General features: G+C 40.9%; 1 protein-coding gene across 2 annotated transcripts in view; it reads left to right on the top strand.

Annotated features, from left to right (window-relative positions):
* DOCK1 (dedicator of cytokinesis 1) overlaps positions 1–19,808 on the top strand; it is a 529,562-nt gene that overhangs the window by 417,389 nt on the left and 92,365 nt on the right. For both annotated transcript variants that reach the window (XM_040361423.1, XM_040361424.1), the window contains exons 36-37: positions 4,049–4,089; positions 16,184–16,274. In XM_040361423.1, coding sequence (XP_040217357.1) covers positions 4,049–4,089; positions 16,184–16,274 — 132 coding nt within the window. The remainder of the gene's footprint in view (positions 1–4,048; positions 4,090–16,183; positions 16,275–19,808) is intronic.

Below are 19,808 nucleotides of genomic sequence, written 5' to 3'. Positions count from 1 at the left end.
GACACCAACAATCAGGCACTATTCCTTCCACTGACCCCAACATTCGCCCGCAATTTTTTTCACTGACACCAAAAATGTGGCATTGTTTACTCCTGCTAGGCACAGTCTGACACACCTAAAGTGTGAACTACAGTAAACTGGTCATTTTGTTTAGAATGTTTTTAGACCCTTGTACTAGACCATCTTCAATTTTTCCATAAGCAGGACTTACAACTGAGAGAAGATGAGAGATTTTAGTGCAGTCTTGCAGCCTGTTTTTAAACAATATTTTTAATTTGGTCTTGATTTTGATTTCAGTGCTCTTATTTCTAGTTGCTTGGTTGCTGGCTATTGCCCAAAACTAGAACACAAAAAGGACAAAAAAAAAAATTGGTGAATTAAATATAAACAGGCTCTGTGTTTTTCATGTTCATTGACTATAATGTAAAAAGGCTAGAGCAAGCCAGCATAAGGCCTTAGTATGGAAACAGAAAAAAAAATGGAAAGGGAAAAAAAAAACTTAATGGTAAAGCTCACTTAGCACAGCAACATAGCTGTATTCACAGAAAGAAAATATTCCTCACCAGCAATAAGAAAATTAAGTTGTTAAAAAAAAAAAAAAAAAAAGACTGAACTAAAGAGCCAAGTGGGCACATATATTTCTTATGCTTATAATTTGTAACCTGTATTTTCATTTGAGGCCATTTATGACCCAACGCAACCACCTCCCAAAATTGAATTTGGGTTGTGACTTGACAAAAGGGCCACCTATCTGATTTCACTGCTGCTACCTTAGTGGAGACCATTAAGTAGCAAAAGACTGGTATTGCCAGAATCAGTGTTATAAATCACCACTAACATATTTTAAAGAGTCTTTTGAGAACCTCTGGCATGTCGCAATAGGCTTCGAGGACCTTTTGACAAGTTACAAGAGACTGGTGAGATATATTGACCAGTTGGAAGAGGCTGCTTGGGAATTCTGATGTGGTATCTACAATACTCTAAAATAAACTGAAGAAATAGGCACTTAAACCTGAATTGGGTCATGGCAGTATTAACCACTTGCTTACTGGGCACATAAACCCCCTTCGTTCCCAGGCGAAATCTCAGCGTCCGGCACTGCGTCGCTTTAACTGACAATTGCGCGGTCGTGCGACGTGGCTCCCAAACAAAATTGGCGTCCTTTTTTCCCCACAAATAGAGCTTTCTTTTGGTGGTATTTGATCACCTCTGCGGTTTTTATTTTTTGCGCTATAAACAAAAAAAGAGCAACAATTTAAAAAAAATATATATTTTTTTTACTTGTTGCTATAATAAATATCCCAATTTTTTTTTAAAAAACTATTTTTTTTCTCAGTTAAGGCCGATACGTATTTTTCGACGTATTTTTGTAAAAAAAAAAAAAAAATCACAATAAGCGACTGGTTTGCGCAAAAGTTATAGCGCCTACAAAATGGGGAACAGAATTATGATTTTTTTTATTATTTTTTTTTTTACTAGTAATGGCGGCGATCTGCGATTTTTATTGGGACTGGGATATTGCGGCGGACGTATCGGACACTTTTGACACAAATTTGGCGCCATTCACATTTATACGGCGATCAGTGCTATAAAAATGCACTAATTACTGTATAAATGTGACTGGCAGGGAAGGGGTTAACACTAGGGGGTGAGGAAGGGGTTAACTGTGTAGCCTGGGTGTGTTATAACTGTGTGGGGGAGGGGGGTGACTGGGGGAGGTGACGGATGCTGTGTCTCTATGTACAAGAGACACAGATCGGTCTCCTCTCCTCTGACAGCACGTGGAGCTCTGTGTTTACACACAGAGCTCCACGTTCCTGCTGTCACCTACCGTGTCACCGACGATCGCGTGTACCCGGCGGACATCGCGGCCGCCAGGTACACGCATCGGGTCTTCGGCGATGCGTCGGGACAGTTTTTACCCGCCGCGCGCCACCCAGTGGCGCGCGCGGGTAATGCACATAAAGGCCGTTTTTAAACGGCCACTTGGCACTTGAGAGCCGCGCTGCGGACGTATTTCGTCTATAGCGCGGATCTCAAGTGGTTAATCGGCAACCCACCCTGTGAGCAGAAATATTTTACAGTATGTTTCTTGTACAATAGTATTGCAACTATATTGTAACAATGATATATAAGGTCCCATTGGGATAGTGATGGTAATTTAAAGGTGCTAGTGACAATTCAAAATATGAATATTATATAAAAAATATATGTATTTTTTTTTATACATACAATAGTCAAAGTAAAGAAATAGAGAATATACATAAAAGCAAAAAGTCTCCATTCAAATGTTCAGCAGTTAATGTTCTACATGTTTCGCTATGTGGCTTTGTCAGGAAAAAATGTGAACATTCTTTTCTATTAAATAAATATATACAGGCATTAATTTTTTATACAATACAACATATATCCAGTCTAGTAATGGTACCTAATTATACAATAGGGTAGAGGACAAGATTAATCATCTATTGAACGAGAATCAAAGCAGTACCTGATGTAATCAAGGGGACCATAAAGAGCGTTGCTCTGAACTCAGACAGTTTGTTTGGAGTTTGATTATTGTTTTTGGCACCACTTGTCAGGCACAACTTCTTAAAAGGGGGAGTTTGACAACCGTTCCATTGGATGATCCACAGTGAAGTAGAGTATATCACGTGAGGAACAAATGGCCCTTATTTTAGAAAAGAGGAAAGGGGATTCTTAATGTCGACTGTTGGATAATGATAAACTATGTTAATTAATGTATATAAATGTTATTAACTAAACTAAACAAGGGCTCATATCTATATAGAGATAACATTGACTTAATGTATTATTTATTTTGAAAGGAGTAATGCCTACAAAAAATAAGTGTCACCCATGACATAGCCTGGGAGCTTGTGTATTCCTATATATTCACAGCTGCAGATTCAGGTATCCTATTAAATGCATTAGCATACGTCTATGTAGATAGATCTAAAATAAAGAAAGAATACATAATAATGTATTGGTAAGCGTGCAAACGAGAGTTTACTTCATAACCTAGAGTTACTTATTATTATTTATGAGAATTTACCTCATTATTTGTAGATCGATTGTATGGGTAATGTAAAGCATTTGCAGCATCGCAAGGAATACCACCAAAGGCAAACAATATCTATAATGAAAAGGATAGATTAAGTTGGTGCATTAGGTTATAATTAAGTAGATATCTTCTAAGTTTGAAATTAGCATGTATATATCTCTAATATGCTAGCTAGGAATTATGTTACCTGTGTTCAGCTGTGTAAATAGTATGGCTACCAGACGCCCTTGCAGCTAGTGACAGCCGCGCGGGTCTATTTATACTCAACGCGAGTATAACGTGCACAGTGAGCGTGTGACGTCATCACGCTCCGACATATCAACAGGCGCAAATGGATGATGCAGTGTGCGTATCCGACGATGGATTCTCAGCTGGACAGCCATCTGGTAGGACGCGCACACCGTAGTGGGCGGATGTAAGCAACCCCATACATACGAACCTGCCCAGTCACTGTGGTAACAGCAGAAGCTGTACGTCTGTGGAGAAAAGAGTGCGGGCATAAGAGCCGGGAACACTATACGCACAGTGCTACACCCAATGTCATGGACACCCATAACACCCCTGTCTCTACTGGGGTAACAATACCCCTGTCCATATTTTGGGTAAGCAGTGGGTATACCCTCCCATTACTTCTAGTCTGTTCATGTACATGTGAAGGATGTGGTTTCATACTCCCTTGTGTATGTAATAAGAAGATGATAGCCAGATTCATCTTGATCATCGTGGGATACAGATCCATAATCCAAAAAGAAAAACCCCAGTCAAAGCAAAAAAAAAAAGTTAGGAAACCATCTACTAAAATACAATCCTCTCAAAATCTAGACTAGTCTAACCAAAAGCTTTCATACGCTTGCCTAATAATAATATCTTTACTGAACAAATGCAATTCCTACTAAATCATAGAAATTGTTGGACTCCCCTTTAAAGCGACAGAAGGACAAGGAATGATAGCTGAAATTAATATTTGTTATCTTGTCTTTGCAGAATTTCTACAAAGAGATTGAGAGAGAAGAGATGTATATAAGGTTTGTAATCCTTCCATTATGAGATCTAATATATTGCAATTTTACTTTGTGAAATTTTAAAGCCATTACTGAGTTCCCTTAATGGCCATTACAACTGAGGAATGTCATCTGGACGGGGGATTTCATGAACCCCACGTATAATAATGATATTGGAGCACATGGAAATAGAAGTGCTGCATTTAAAAAGCTTCACTACCTTTTGTCATATTTTGTATATACAAAACTAAGAAGATGAAAGCCAGAATGCACTAGGGAAGCTGAGTTCTTATTTTATGTGACTGTCTACAAGTAAGGTTGTGCAAATAGAGAGAGAGAGAGATGTGGTGGCTGCGTGATTCTTTTAGTAACAGAACATTTTGTTTGTGCTTTCATCGTGCCTTCGCCCTTGCTCCTTTCCCTTCCACTGCTGACATTACCCACCAACACCCCACAAGATGGCAGCAATACCTACTTTTGCAGTGGAGGTTTAGTGACTTTTCTTGCAAAGAATTGGTATGCTTGTATTGGTTGCCCCCAGTATGTGTATAACCATTTACTTTTCTGACATTTGGACTGTCTGTATCCTTAGGCAATACAACACTGTGGCAGACAACACATTTCCCGTTTCCCTCTTGTCACATTTCACTTTTTAAACAGTAGCTATACAGTAGGACCATAAAGCAGAGGACAAACTACTAGTTATGAGGCTTCCTGAAGATGACCCTTTCCCCATTACTGACTTACACCAAGCCCTGTTCCACACTAAGTCTGTGAGTGGAGGTAACCTGACTAGTAGAAACAGAGTTTTCCCGTGTCAGGGCTACTCATCTAAAGACTGTGGAGCTAATGATCAAGAAGCAGCAGGGCAGGTGGAAAAAGCACAGATCTGCAGAATGAATAACAACTTGTTGGGTTGTTAAAAAAAAATATATATATATATATATATATATATATATATATATATTCACCTAGGTGGATATATATATATATATATATATATATATATATATATATATATATATATATATATATATTCACCTAGGTGGATGAAGCATTGATATGATGCTGCATTTGTCCCCCACCACTTTTAAGGCTGAGAACTGAGTGATCAAAGACTGTTGATCACTAAGTTCTCAGCCTTCAGTGAGCAGAGAGTCGGTGGCTGTCGGTCTCTCTGCTCTACCTCTCCAGCGCTCACCTGATGTGCTGGGCTGTAGAGGCAATGGGAGTAGCTCACTGAAAGGCTGAGCCAGTCACAAGTCCAGGCATTTGGGTGGATCCCAACCATATGGTTGGGATCTTTTCAGAACCCGGACCTACTCTGTGATGTCAGTCGACAGCAGGCTTTAGAATTAACTGCACTCCTGAGACCTTCAGAAATATATCCAAAATAGCTTTGGCCCTACTTCTCTTTTTAAAGGAGTAAACATTGGGAAATGTACAGTTATTGCAGAGATGGCATTACATTTTTTTTTCTATGTTGACCCCTCTACACATTAAATTGACTTAGTGCCACAAAGAAGGCATTAGAAGGTAAAATCCGAAGGGGGAACTAGTCAAATGCTCCTCCATACCTGAAAATACCTACTTTTATTTTTTTGGAGCTTCCAGCAGCCGAACCGGGCACCAGGAGCACAAACAAAAGGTGCTGTGCTGTGGAGAAGTACTATATTAAAATATACTGTATTTGCTGGCGTATAAGACTACATTTTACACTTAAAAAAACTGGCCAAAAAGCAGGGGTCGTCTTATACGCCGGGTCAGCTGCTCGGATGCCTTCTGGATGTGCGGTAATACTGTATGTAGCTTCGGCTACATACAGAATATACCGCTTAGCCAATCCCAGTGAGCGATGTATTCAAATGAATACAGAGCCTGCTCGGATTGGAGTAACAACCTCTGCCAATCCGAGCAGGCTACATACAGTAGCCTGCTCGGATTGGCTTTGAGAGTCAGAGAGGCGTGGGCTGATGATGTTACAGCCTCTGCCAATCCAAGCAGGCTTTGTGTTCATTAACCACTTGCTTACTGGGCACATATACCCCCCTCCTGAAATTTCAGCTTCCGGCACTGCGTCGCTTTAACTGACAATTGCGCGGTCGTGCGACATGGCTCCCAAACAAAATTGACGTCCTTTTTTTCCCACAAGTAGAGCTTTCTTTTGGTGGTATTTGATCGCCTGTGCGGTTTTTATTTTTTGCGCTATAAACAAAAAAGAGCGACAATTTTGAAAAAAATTACAATATTTTTTACTTGTTGCTATAATAAATATCCCAATTTTAAAAAAAAAAACACATTTTTTTTCTCAGTTTGGGGCGATACGTATTCTTCTACATATTTTTGGTAAAAAAAAAAAAAAAATCGCAATAAGCGACTGGTTTGCGCAAAAGTTATAGCGCCTACAATATAGGGGACAGAATTATTATTTTTTTATTATTTTTTTTTTTACTAGTAATGGTGGCGATCTGCGATTTTTATTGGGACTGCGACGTTATGGTGGACACATCGGACACTTTTGAAACATTTTTGTCGCCATTCACATTTATACTGCGATCAGTGCTATAAAAATGCACTAATTGCTGTATAAATGTGACTGGCATTGAAGGGGTTAACACTAGGGGGTGAGGAAGGGGTTAAACATGTTCCCTATATAGTGTTCTAACTGTAGGTGGAGGGGGGTGACTGGGGGGGTGACCGATCTGTGTCCCTATGTACAAGGGACACAGATCGCTCTCCTCTCCAGAGACAGGACGCTGTCTCTGTGTGAGCCGGCAATGAGAGATGATCTCATATGTTTACATATGAGATCATCTCTCATTGGCCGCACAGATCGCATCGCAAACGGCCACTCTGATTGGCCGTTCGCGGCGATCTGTGATTGGCTGTGTCCAAGTGACACGGCCAACACAGAGTTTCCCCGCAGCGCGCTCTGGAGCGCGCGCGGGGAACGCCCAAAGGGGCGGCCGTCAATTGACGGCCTGTTGGATATTCAGATCCGCGCTGAAGCCGTCATTCGGCTATAGCGCGGGTCTGTAGTGGTTAATAGAATACATTGCTCGCTGTGATTAACTTCAGCAAGAAGGAAGAAGAATATGGCTCTAGAAGAAAGAAATATGAAGCGTCGGAAGCCTCGGAAAGGGGGGTTGTCTTATACGGTGAGTACAGGCAAAAAATCTTAAACTGTAAAATTAGGGGGTCGTCTTATACGCCCGGCCGCCTTATACACCGGCAAATACTTATTATGTGCCCTGTGTGGGCAGAGCATAGGTTTTATTATTAATCAAATATTCATTCTGGATGTACAGAGCTAGAACTAATTCAGTAAGGTGCTTGAACAAAATAATATGCTGTATAAAGCATCAACTTGTCTAAACACACTATCATTTTACATAAATGTTATTTTAAGTTACAATTCTGTTTCTTGTACCTTTTCATATTCATTGTATTATTTGTATCCTTTCTCGTTGATAGCTGAAAAATGCATTCTATGTAAGAATTTCATTTTCTTCCATTATTGTAGCATCAATAGGCCTTGGCGTTTTACGGAAAAAAGAATGCATGCATTACTGTTTCACCTTTCCAATTTGTGGCTAGCTGATTACACAGTTACTATGTTTTATATTATTGAAAATGTAATAACGGACGGAAGCTTGTTCTTCCTGAAGCACAAAAATGTATATATCTGCCAAGTTCAGAAAGCATTATGTAACCTAATAGCTGGTGAACTTTGCTTTTAAAGGACTGCAATATGTGCAAATTGTGTGCAGAGATGCTCGTTTAGGACTTTTCTCTGGCAGCATTCACCAGGTGCATGGACTGTTGCCAGCTTTTCTGTTCGAGTGGTTAGCTGTTCTGACAATTTTTCTGTAGATGGAAAATGTGGTCATTCTAGGACTGCATCGGATTATGTTTTTTTTTTTCCTGCCTTCTGCATGATAGGAGAAGTTGGCACCTCCTCTTTGCCCATCACCGAGCATGGTCACATTTTTAATGGTCTATTCACACTTGTACGTTGCAGCAATGCAAGCTTCCACAACCCATGCTAATGCACCTGCTCAATGTGCAGTGTGTTGCGGTGCCATTCACCGTTTGTGGCACTCCAGTGCACTATACAGTTGAGTCCAAAGCATAACCCATTGTAGTGCATCATACCATAGTTTGTGGTACGCTACTTTAAAAAAAAAAAGGGTCATGTATGTATTTTTTTCCAGAGTGGTGTGTTGGCAGCCCATTCATAATGAAGGTATTGCCTTTACACCACACATGTTAATGTGTAAAAAATGTGTGTCAACACCCCCAAAACATATCGCTTCATTGTGAACTTTTGTTAAAGTGATTTTGTCATGAGAAACGTTCAGAGACTGCCATTCCTAAATTCTTCTTTGAGCATAGTTTCATGGCTGGAATTCTGACACACATTTACAACAGGTTTATTCCAGGTTTGTGACTCAGAAGTATTGAAGCCAGATACAGCCAGGGAACTAGCTTTTCAAACGTTGCCCAACAATGGCAAAACCTTGGATTGCGAGCATAATGCATTGCGGAAGCATGCTTGTAATCCAAAGCACTTGTATATCGGAGCAAATTTTCCTAAAAGAAATAATGGAAACTCAAATGATTCGTTCCACAACCAAGTTCTTCAGTTTATAGTCTATATAAAAATATTATAGCAATGTGATAAGTTGTGCAACCATAAAATGTCCTTCCACAAATGGCAGTATCCCCAAGGGGATTAGAAGCAAAATCCATCAGGAGCACAGAGTATAAAAGAGAAGAGAGGCGCCTTTAAGTGTAGCAATATGGTTACATTTAATGAAGGTACGAGATTTAGAAACTCACATGGTTGATGATTAAAAGAGGCACATCTAAGTATGCAGGTATCTGGGGTAAAGCTGTCCACATAGACCTTCCTCCGCACTGCTGACTCACCGGTAATCGGTCTGCAATCGTGACCAGAAAGACTACCCTGCAGTAGAGCGATCTGAAAGCGAGGCTGGAACCGCTCGTGGAAGGGATGACATCAATGGCGGTGAGGAAAATGGTCTATGTGGACAGCTTTATCCCGGATGCCTGCATATTTAGATGTGTCTGTTTTAATCATCAACCATGTGAGTTTTTAAATGTTGTACTTTCATTAAATGTAACCAGATTGCTACACTTCGAGGTACCTCTCTTCTCTTTTATACTCGGTTGTGACATGACGCTACTCTTATCAAGACACCGCTTATATATCAAGTCCAAATGTATTTTAAAAATGTGCCAGTTTTGCAAAATGTTACTCTCAAACCAAGGTTTTACTGTACATATACTTTTTTTTTGCCAAGGGAGAGTCCATTTGAAGTAGAACTAAACTCCCTGTATCAAATTTTGAACATAAACCATTTTTAATTCTTATGCTGAAGAAAACATGTAAAAAATAATATATATTCTCATTCACCAATACGTGAATGAGAATATATATCATTTTTTACATGTTTTCTTTTTTTTTTCTTTTCTTTTTACATTTCTTCAGTTGCTTCCTGGTTTATAGCCCAGGTTAAAATGATGTCCTGTATTCCAGGAGTCTTCATGGGCATTTTTTTTTTTTACGTTTTTGTAAAAATTATTTTTTTTTCAAAAAAAATAACAAACATGTTGTACTTATCTGCTCTGTTGCAGTGGATTTGCACCGAGCAGCCCAGATCCTCCTCTTCTTGGGTCCCAACTCCTGTTGAGTGCCCCCACAGCAAGCAGCTTGCTATGGGGGCACCCAAACTGAGTCACATTCAGACATGGAGCTGCCACCCGGCCCCACCTTATCTCTATCCTGATTGGCTGACTGACTTTGATAGCAACGGGAGCCAATGGCGCAGCTGCTGTGTCTAAGCCAATCAGGAGGGAGAGTCTAGAACGGCCGTGAGACTTGTGGACATCGCTGGACAGAGATGGGGCTCGGGTAAGTATTAGGGGTGCTGGGGCAGCTGCTGCACACAGAAGGCTTTTTATCTTCATGCAAAACATTCTGACTTTACAACACCTTCTTTAAGCTTCCATTTGCTGACAGTAGCTAATGCAAATTGTTGCTGTTATTACTTTTTTTTATTTGATTTTCACAGTAGACTGAAAAAATGCATTAAAACCTCATCTCATAATAGTTATGTAAATCTATATTATAAAATGGCTTAGCATTTTAATGTAAGAAAGCAAATCTAGTGTGTCTTTATATCCGCAAAATAAATTGGCATGTTCTGTACAGTTAGTGCGCATTTAGAGGGGCGGTCAGACCCGTCCTCTGATTTGAGCCGATGTCTGCTGCATGTAAATCTTACTTGGTGCTGTGAGCGGGCAGCCAACAGAAATGGATGCACACACAGCGTCTGTATGGACACTACCATGTGTCAAAATATGGCTATAGGGCAGGAGTGGGTACCCAGATCTCTGCACCCGGTCCTGCCTGCATGTCATTTCCATTCCATCTACAATATCTTGCAATGGAAATGTATGCTAATCGCTATCTTTAGGTATACGTCCTTTTATTATATTTTTTAGGTAAACTACAAACCCTTCCTCCTTTTACTATGCAGATGAACATATTTGGGTCACTTTTATAGTAAAATTTAAAATGTCCTGCTCTGTAGGGCAAATTTGCATTATATCTGGTTTCCTAATAGCTGTGTCTAGTTTTGTCTCAGTGATATCTGGAGGTTAAAACTGAGTGCAAAATCAGATTTGCCGCACTCAAGTTATATTTCAGAAAATACCAACTATAGGACGATAAGAGAAGATATCTGGGCATAACAGAAACATAAAGCCCAGCCAAAATTCCTTCATTAATGGCAAAGGCAACACACTAAACCCATGCAAATGTGGAGTACTCTCCACGCCCCTTATCTTTCTTGATTGGCTGGCTGGCTGACTTTGACAGTAGCGGGAGCCAATGGCGCTGCTGCTGTCTCAGCCATTCAGGAGGGAGAGTCTTGGACAGCCAAAACACTTGTGGACAGAGTTGGGGCTCAGGTAAGTATTAGGGGGGCTGCTGCACACGGGTATTAATGTATAGAGCTTTACAACTCCTTTAATTTCATCTGGAGGAGGATAGGAGAGACTTTCCTAGCTAAACATTCCTGCCTGCATACCTAAACTAAGGGCAGATTCTAGGAAGTAAATGCTACATTAATCATCTGCCCTTACTCAAGATGGCCACAGCTAGAAATGCTATGGGGGAGGGGGTGTATGTTAAAGTGATTTGTAAACAAAACAAAGTTTGCTTTGAATATTACAAAATAATTAAGTAGTGTTTTCAGTTTGTGGCGCTCCAATGCAGTTAGACTTTTTTTTATTGTTATTTTTGTCACCAAGAGGAAGCAGTCTCCTCCACTACCTTGGTGCCCCCCCATCACCAGGTCGGGAAGTGAGGGGAATTCATCTTGGCAGAGACAATGAGAACAATAATCACCCAATAATAACGTGACAGAGAATCTGACCCTTGTCCAGTACACTAAACCAGTGTTTCTCAACTCCAGTTCTCAAGGCGCCCCAACAGGTCATGTTTTCAGGATTTCCCTCAAATGAAACAGCTGTGGTAATTACAAGGCAGTGAAACTGATCAAATCACATGTGCAACATAATGGAAAGCCTGAAAACATGACCTGTTGGGGCGCCTTGAGGACTGGAGTTGAGAAACCCTGCACTAAACAATGAAAAAAAATTATTGGAGTTCGTTTTTAATTTACTTTAACCGAGGTTGCCATTAATTGGAATCTTTTGTCAATTTGCTAAATAGGTTTTAATTCTGTACTGCCTGCTTTCTGATCCTTACACTCCAGCCAGACAGCACAGCCAGGTCCTCTGCCTCCAATGCATAAGTATCAGCACAGCTTTGTGAAAACACACTGGCAGTCTGCTGTTTGTACACTGAAGGTGCAAGAACATATTATCCCTTGCAGCAGATATGTCTACCACTGAGGCTCCATGCACACTAGCGTTTCTTGTAAGCTAAAAAAAAACGCTGGAAAAATCACTGGATGAAAAACACTGGTAAATAGCTTTCTGTAGTAGCGCTTTAGGAGCATTGGCATTTTACTGGCGTTTTTGCAGTAAAAGGAGGCTTATAGGCACTTAAAAAAAGCTAATGTGCATGGAGCCTGAGAGTAGCTGTCGAGGTGATTAGGATCAAGCATGTAAAGTATACTGTCTCAGGTAAAGGGACATGGATTGACAGATGTCTGTACAGTTGTGCTCAAAAGTTTGCATGCCCCGGCAGAAATTGTGAAATGGTTGCATTTATTTTGAATATATGACTAATCCTGCCAAAAAACGGTATATAATTTATATATATATATATATATATATATATATATATATATATATATATATATATATAGCGCTGTAACTCAAATAAAGTGTATATATGAAAAGCAGCCAGCACAGCCAAAGACAATTGACAAAATATTACACGTAAAAAAGGTATGTATATATATATATCTATCAAATGGTGAAACCACAAATGCTGATGATAACACAGTGAATGAAAATAAATGAATGATAAATAATGTCCACCAAAGTGAAAAAAGAAGAGCTGAATCAAACAGTCCCAATGTAGGTGGATAGCCACATAGTGTTATATCGTTTTTAAAAGGAATTTAATAAAAAGAGTAATGAGAACACCCACATTACATAGAAAAATATATGCAGTTGTAGAGACATGGAGTAGCGTAGTGGTTGTAAATATGAACCGATTAACAAATCCAGTTCACTGAACATTATCCTAATAGTAAAAGGCACACCACTGGTACTCTGTATGCAACAAATTATGTTGCAGACCCAAGTAACAAGTGTTTGTAAAAAAATAAAATAAAAAAATCACAACCTTGTATGGCCATCTTAAAACTTGAATAATCACTTGTAAGCCATTTGTCCAAGGACAACAATAAAATTAAAATGAATATAAATGCATGAGCAAATGCCTGTAAATGTCTTCAGCTTGCTGGCTAGGCTACAAGCTCGTAAAATACTACGTGCTTCTAATTTTTAACTGCTACAAGCACTCAAAAATGGTCGAGAAAATTCTTATGTAATGAAATTTCTTCTACAGATTGTTTGTTCTGTATTTCAGTCCAGGGATGGACTGGCCATTGGGACTACAGGGAGTTTCCCGGTGGGCCGATGGCTCAGTGGGCCGGCTTCAGTGACAGCGGACCGCCGCCCCTCTCCACTCTCTCTCCCTTCCTGCAGCGCTCATCTCCTTTCCCTCCTACACGGGTGGACAGAGAAGCAGGGGGAGGGAGGACCAGAGGAGCAGGGGACGACGACAGAGGAGCATGGGGGAGGGGACAGACAGCTGACTCAACAGCTATGGCCTGGGAGTTTCTCACTTCTGCCTAATCTTGTCCCATAAGGGGGGGCACCGAACTGATTCTGTGCCCCGGGTGAAATAATGTCTATCTTCCCCACTGGTACTGCCTATAAGAGTACCAGTACCAGCCATTCTACTCTAATAAAGTAGAACTGCTAGTGGCTAGTGAAGGGGGAGAGGGGCTTGGGTGGCCGGGGGGGGGGTGCGGGAGTTGTCCGGCCGCCATGGGAGAGACCTGTTAAAGTGGGCCAGTCTGGATGAAGTCCAGGGCCAAATTTTTGTTCCAGTCCAGCCCTGTTTCAGTCTAGTGTTATCATGTTCCTCCGTCCTTATCTCCAGAATAGTGTCATTATATTCCATAATCCGCTTTCTTATGCATGCTTCTTTAACAAAACCTTAAACTGTCCCGGGAATGAATGGAGGCTGCCCAAAGTCTTGTATCTTGACAGATGGAAAGGACTAGATTGGGCTTTGGGATAAAAAGAATTGGAGCAAAGTGGCTAAAATAACAATGGATAAGCTAAATGAAGGGAAATAGAGCACTGGCGTTTGAGGATCCAGCAAAGGAAGGTTTATTACTGGGTACACACAAATATAAATTTTCATTTGAAGATTATCAAATTTTGAATATTTTTTCCATTTTCTTATAGTTAATGGGGTCAAATTGACATTCATTTCTAGCCTTGGTTTTAAAAAATTTGAACGTGATTTAATTTGGGGAAAAAAATCATACATATTGTAATGAAACCTGATTTATACATCTGGAAGTACATTCCGATAGCAGATTTGGATGAAATTTTAAGGACTTTCAAACAAAAATTTGCTGAGTCAATGATGGCAAGAGGATTTCCATACGGTCGTTCGAAAGAAATTCAACTTGTGTACCCAGCTTTAGGTTTTTATGTAGTGGCAAAGTGGGGGCAAATTATATGTAGACATAAAAGGGTATAGGATGCAAGTAAATGCATTCAGGACTGGTTTTAGGTTGCTCACAAAGATGCCATTACATTACGAACCCTGCCAGTAAAGTGGACTAAACCATTTTGGCAAGTTTTATATATGAACATAAGATGGTATTGGGAGTGAGAGTGAATACACTGATGGTATTAGGCTGGAGCTAAAGGCGCATGATCTGGCATAAAAAATTGGCACAGAGAGGGGGGTGCCCGTACCAAGAAAATGACAGGCAAGTAGGCCGAGTTGAGTTATACTGAAGCATGTGAAAATGTACTTAGTCCGTACAGGAGTGGACCACCAGTGGGCAGGCAGAGTAATTGAATCATGTTATGATCTAATCAACTCAATGACTGGACATTATCTGTTGGACTGGGGGACAGGGGGAGGGCTGCCATTATGGGAGATCTCGGATTACTGGAATTATGGGTAATTTATTATATGAGCTTGGTGTAGTAAAGTACTGCACAAAATATGGGTAACTTCTAGAATATCTAGGTATTATAAAATTATGCAGTTAAGAAGAATTTAAATCTGTTTACTTCATTTTTTTTGGGCTCTGTAAGGCAGCTACTGAGAACCTTAAATTCTTTGCAAAGTGAAGATGGTATAGGATAGTATACCTCATTTACTAAGCTCTGGAGCAACTGCACTTGCAGGGTTCAACTGCAGTTTGAAAAGTGGACTGTCTATTTCCCTTTAGTAAATCAACCCCTTAGACCCGGTTCACACTGGGGCGACTCGTCAGGCGACGCAGCCGCCTGACAAGTCGCGTCCCATTCTAGTGAATAGAACCGTTCTAATAGGAGCGACGCAAGTCGCTCCGACTTAGAAAAAGGTTCTTGTACGACTTTGGGGGCGACTCGGGGTGACTTGCATTGACTTCTATACAGAAGTCATTTTGCAAGTCGCCTTAGAAGTCGTCTTCAGGTCGCCTGGCCGAGTCGCCCCCGAAGTCGTGCCGCCCCTGTGTGAACCGGCTCTAAGTGTATTTTCTGTCTGCTGCTTTGTCTCTGGGCTATCAGCAAGAGTCACAAGTTTTCCTGACAAGGGAGGGATCTCCAGCTTACCAACCACCTCAGCTCAGTTCCCGTGTTGCTCTCAGAGCGCTTCTCACTGTGCTCTTCAGTGTGTAATGTATGCTTTATAAATTCTGAATCTGAATAGATGTAGAGAATAGAAGACTTCAGATAAACAGGTACAACCTATGTTTAATCTCTGTATATTACCTGAGGCCAGTCACTTCAAAAGATAACTTATTGAATGATCTGCGATTTCAGACTTCTGTAGGCTGCCTGGTGTTACTGCAGCCAGTCATGATGATGGAAAAGACACTATTGCCTTGTTTCCACTGAACGGAACAGTTCGGGTCAGTAAATTTGGAGCGGTTAGAATGGGGCCGGTCTATTCTCATGAGCATTTCCACTGCAAATCGGACCGTCAGGGACCATTCAGGGTTTAGAAAAAATGCCTAGCGCGTCCACCAATCAGTGGAATGTATTGTATCTCCGCCCTAATGGAACCGTTCCATTTTCTATGGCCCCACATCTGAAGCAGGACCCAGAATGGTGCGGTACGGTACGGTTTAATGGCACACTTTCATAATGGAAACACCCAAAATAGCGTATCGAACCGATCCGCTCAGTGGAAATGAGGCAATAGTTTGTGAGTGTTGAGTACCACACAGCATAGCATTTAAAGTACATTAAGTGAAAGCATAGGCTAGGTATAATTTTGCTTCTTCATGATGTTTTCTACAGCCCCCCATTTTAGGACTATACCCTGCTGGCAGAGTTCATGTTTGGTCCTCTTTGTTTTTATTTTCAGGTATTTGTACAAACTGTGTGACTTGCATAAAGAATGTGACAACTATACGGAGGCTGCCTTTACACTACTGCTTCATGCCAAGCTGCTAAAGGTATGTGGAAGAGACTGCTCTCTATGATTTGAGTTGAATGTTAGCGTGTCAGTACTGTGTGATACTGTTGGGGTAAAACTGATCTAAAGTTTTACCCCCCTCTAATCTTGGATTCCACATTGGCTTTGCCCTGGAAATCAAATTAAAAACATGAAATTTAATTTATTGAAAGGCCAGGTAGTGCTTGGTTTGCATGTCCCGATGTTGGCTGGAGTGCATTCTTTGCTAGTTTAAGCCAGACTGGGGGGGAAAAAAATGACATTATAATACGATATTTTAAATATCATCATAAACTAGAACTTTGTTTTTGTTTTGGATAGACTAGGAAATTGTTAAAACTCCTACACGTTTTTTCTTTGTTGTGTGTCCCACTGGAGGAGGCTTCTCCTCACTTCCCGTCCCAGAGACACAACAGAAAAGCGTTTCCAAAGCGAGGGGAATTGCCCCTCTTGAGGCCCGTACACACGATCGGATATTCTGACAACAATTGCGTGATGGACGGGTTTTGTCAGATGCTCCATCGGACAATTGTTGTCCGAATTTTTGACATGGTCATGCTCTCTAATTGTCCGACAACAAATGTGTTCCGTCTGATTATCCGATCGTGTGTACACAAGTCCATCGAACTAAACTCCAAAGTACAAAAATGCATGCTCTGAATCAATGCTAACCATCAGACAACATTAGCAGAAGTTGCCCAAAGGGTGGCACTAAAGAGCAGAAAAAACATGTAGTTTCGTGAATGTTGGCTAAAAAAGTTCTGCCGTCTGTATGCAGAACAAGTTCACGGCCAACGCCCTTTGGACAAAAATCCACGGTTTTGTCCGATGGAAATCCGATCGTGTGTATGAGGCTTTAGACAGGTGCCCCATTGAAGGATTTCCCCTCTATTCCTGTCCCGGTGACAACTGGATTAGATTTTTCTTTACTTTTGTTCCAGCTAAAACTAGTCACCTATATATACAGAGAGGAGTAATCTGTCCAGCATAAAAACCTGATAGGGATTGTAACTCATCCACCCTCTAACAACACTTAGCTATAAAATCACTTTAGCAGTATGATTTGTATTGTACACTCAACTTTGTAAAGTAAAAGAAAAATATTGTAAAACCATTGCTTTTACTATATATTATTTATATTGGTGTAAAGAATCCTGTCCCTCTCTTTGCATGCTGTGAATACAACTTTATTAAGCGCTGAACCAGTAAGGCAAGCTAAACTTTCTAATATGTGTAATGTGATGACTATGTCTGCATTCTCTCTCCTCAATGCTGGCTGAACAGATCTTTTTTGTATCTGCAGCCTCATGAGACATAATGAGAGTCAGATAAAAACCAAGTTGTAAGCAATATGCAGTCTGAATCTATTTAAATATGGCAGCTCCAGAATTTGTAGTTTACACCCAGGGGTATGCAGGCCATATGTGGAGCAGGAAATAACTTTCAAAATTAGAAATGAGTTACAGACTTTGGCCCAGATTCACGTACAAGTTACGCCGGCGTATCTCCAGATACGCCGTCGTAACTCTGAGTCCGAGCCGTCGTATCTATGCGCCTGATTCTTAAAATCAGTTACGCATAGATTTGTATTGGATCCAACCGCTGTAAGTCTCTTACGCCGTCGTATCTTAACTGCATATTTACGCTGGCCGCTAGGGGCGTGTACACTGATTTACACCTAGAAATATGTAAATCAACTAGATACGCCAATTCACGAACGTACGCCAGGCCGACGCAGTACAGATACGCCGTTTACGTTAGGCTTTTCCCGGCGTAAAGTTACCCCTGCTATATGAAGCGTAGATGAGGCGTACCAATGTTAAGTATGGACGTCGTTCCCGCGTTGAATTTTGAAAATTTTACGTTGTTTGCGTAAGTCGTTCGAGAATAGGGCTGGGCGTCATTTACGCTCACGAAAGCATTGGCTTCTTGCGGGTTAATTTGGAGCATGCGCACTGGGATACTTTCACGGACGGCGCATGCGTCGTTCGTAAAAAGCGTAATTTACATGGGGTCACAGTAAATTTACATAACACACTCCCACATCTACCACATTTGAATTAGGCGGGCTTACGCCGGCCTATTTACGCTACGCCGCCGCAACTTTGGTTTGAGAATACGGCACTTGCCTGTCAAAGTTGCGGAGGCGTAACGTAAATAGGATACGTTACGCCCGCACAAAGATACACGATTCTACGTGAATCCGGGCCTTTGGTTTTAACGTCATTGTATATATATTTAGAAGATCCTCTTTAATTTACAAGGTTTGACTTGTTACCTACTGTAGATTAACTCTAGCTAGTTGTAGTAGCTGCTCAGTGCGCAAAATCGTTGATGGTGACGCTCCAGTTCAGCTGACGTAAAACTCTAGCACAAATATTTTTTTCTAGTTGTAGAGAAATTTAAAACATTCAAGGTTTAGCTGTTAAAAGAGAAAACTTCACTGGAAAGTAGAGACATTTGACACTTTGGGATTCAGATGGTGGGAAAGGGAGGGTCATCATTTTGACTTGCAGTGATGTTGAGACCTTTGCCTGCACCTAGAATCGAAGAGGCCTTATATAGACACGGGTCAGTTGGAAAACCAGTACTTGTAGATTCCATAGTGTGTTGCTCAATGTGTTGCCTTTCTCAACCTTTTGAACCCCTTGAAGCATTTTTTAGGTCTCAGGGAACTCTTACTAAAACTGATATGGGGTCAGTGGAAAGAATGTCTCTTGTATTGGTAGTCAGCACGAAGAATGCCCTCCTTACAGTGGTAATTAGAATGCCACCTTTACAGACGGCTACAAAAGATCTGCCAAGTAGTGTTGGATCCAGAACTTTACAGGCACCATCAGATGAAAGATCAGTCAGTTACAGTTCAAGGAAACCCTAGCAACATATGCAGTACCCTAGGGTTCCAGGGAATAGCTGCTGTAAGCGATCGGATTTTTCGACGGGAATTGTGTGCTGGCAGGCTGTTGGTGGAAAATCCGACCGTTTTGTATGCTCCATTGGACAATTGACAGATTTTCCACGTACAAAAGTTGGGTAGCATGCTTTCAAAAAGCAATGCTCACCATAACACAACATTAGTAGAAGTTGCCCAAAAGGTGGCGCTAAAGAGCTGAAAAACCATGTCGTTTCATGTTTGTTGGCCAACAATCCTTTGCCGTTTGTATGCAAGACAAGTTCCTGGCCAACGCCCTTCGGACTAAAGTCCTACAATTTGTCCGCCGAAAAAACAATTGTGTGTACAAGGCTTTAGACGCTTTTCAGGCGATGTTGGGTTCTCTTTCATGGGCTTCTGTCATGAGGGAATAACGATGGCTGCAATTGGTGGACTCGAATTTTGAGAATCATAGTCCTACTGAAGCTTAGCCTACATAGTCTGTGACCTAGATCTAATGTAGAGATAATGAATTCTGACACTAATTTTAAACATGCTTATTCTGTGACTAAAAACTAGTCTCACAGCCAGGCATCTAGCATTTTCAAAAAGCAGCCAAAAATGGCAATTTGCATGCTTCTCTAATGACAGAGAATGGATATT

The sequence above is a fragment of the Rana temporaria genome, chromosome 8, assembly GCF_905171775.1.
Source record: "Rana temporaria chromosome 8, aRanTem1.1, whole genome shotgun sequence".
In the NCBI taxonomy this organism is placed as follows: domain Eukaryota; kingdom Metazoa; phylum Chordata; class Amphibia; order Anura; family Ranidae; genus Rana; species Rana temporaria.
Note: the sequence above shows the minus strand (reverse complement) of the source record. Positions and strands in the feature narration are given on the sequence as shown.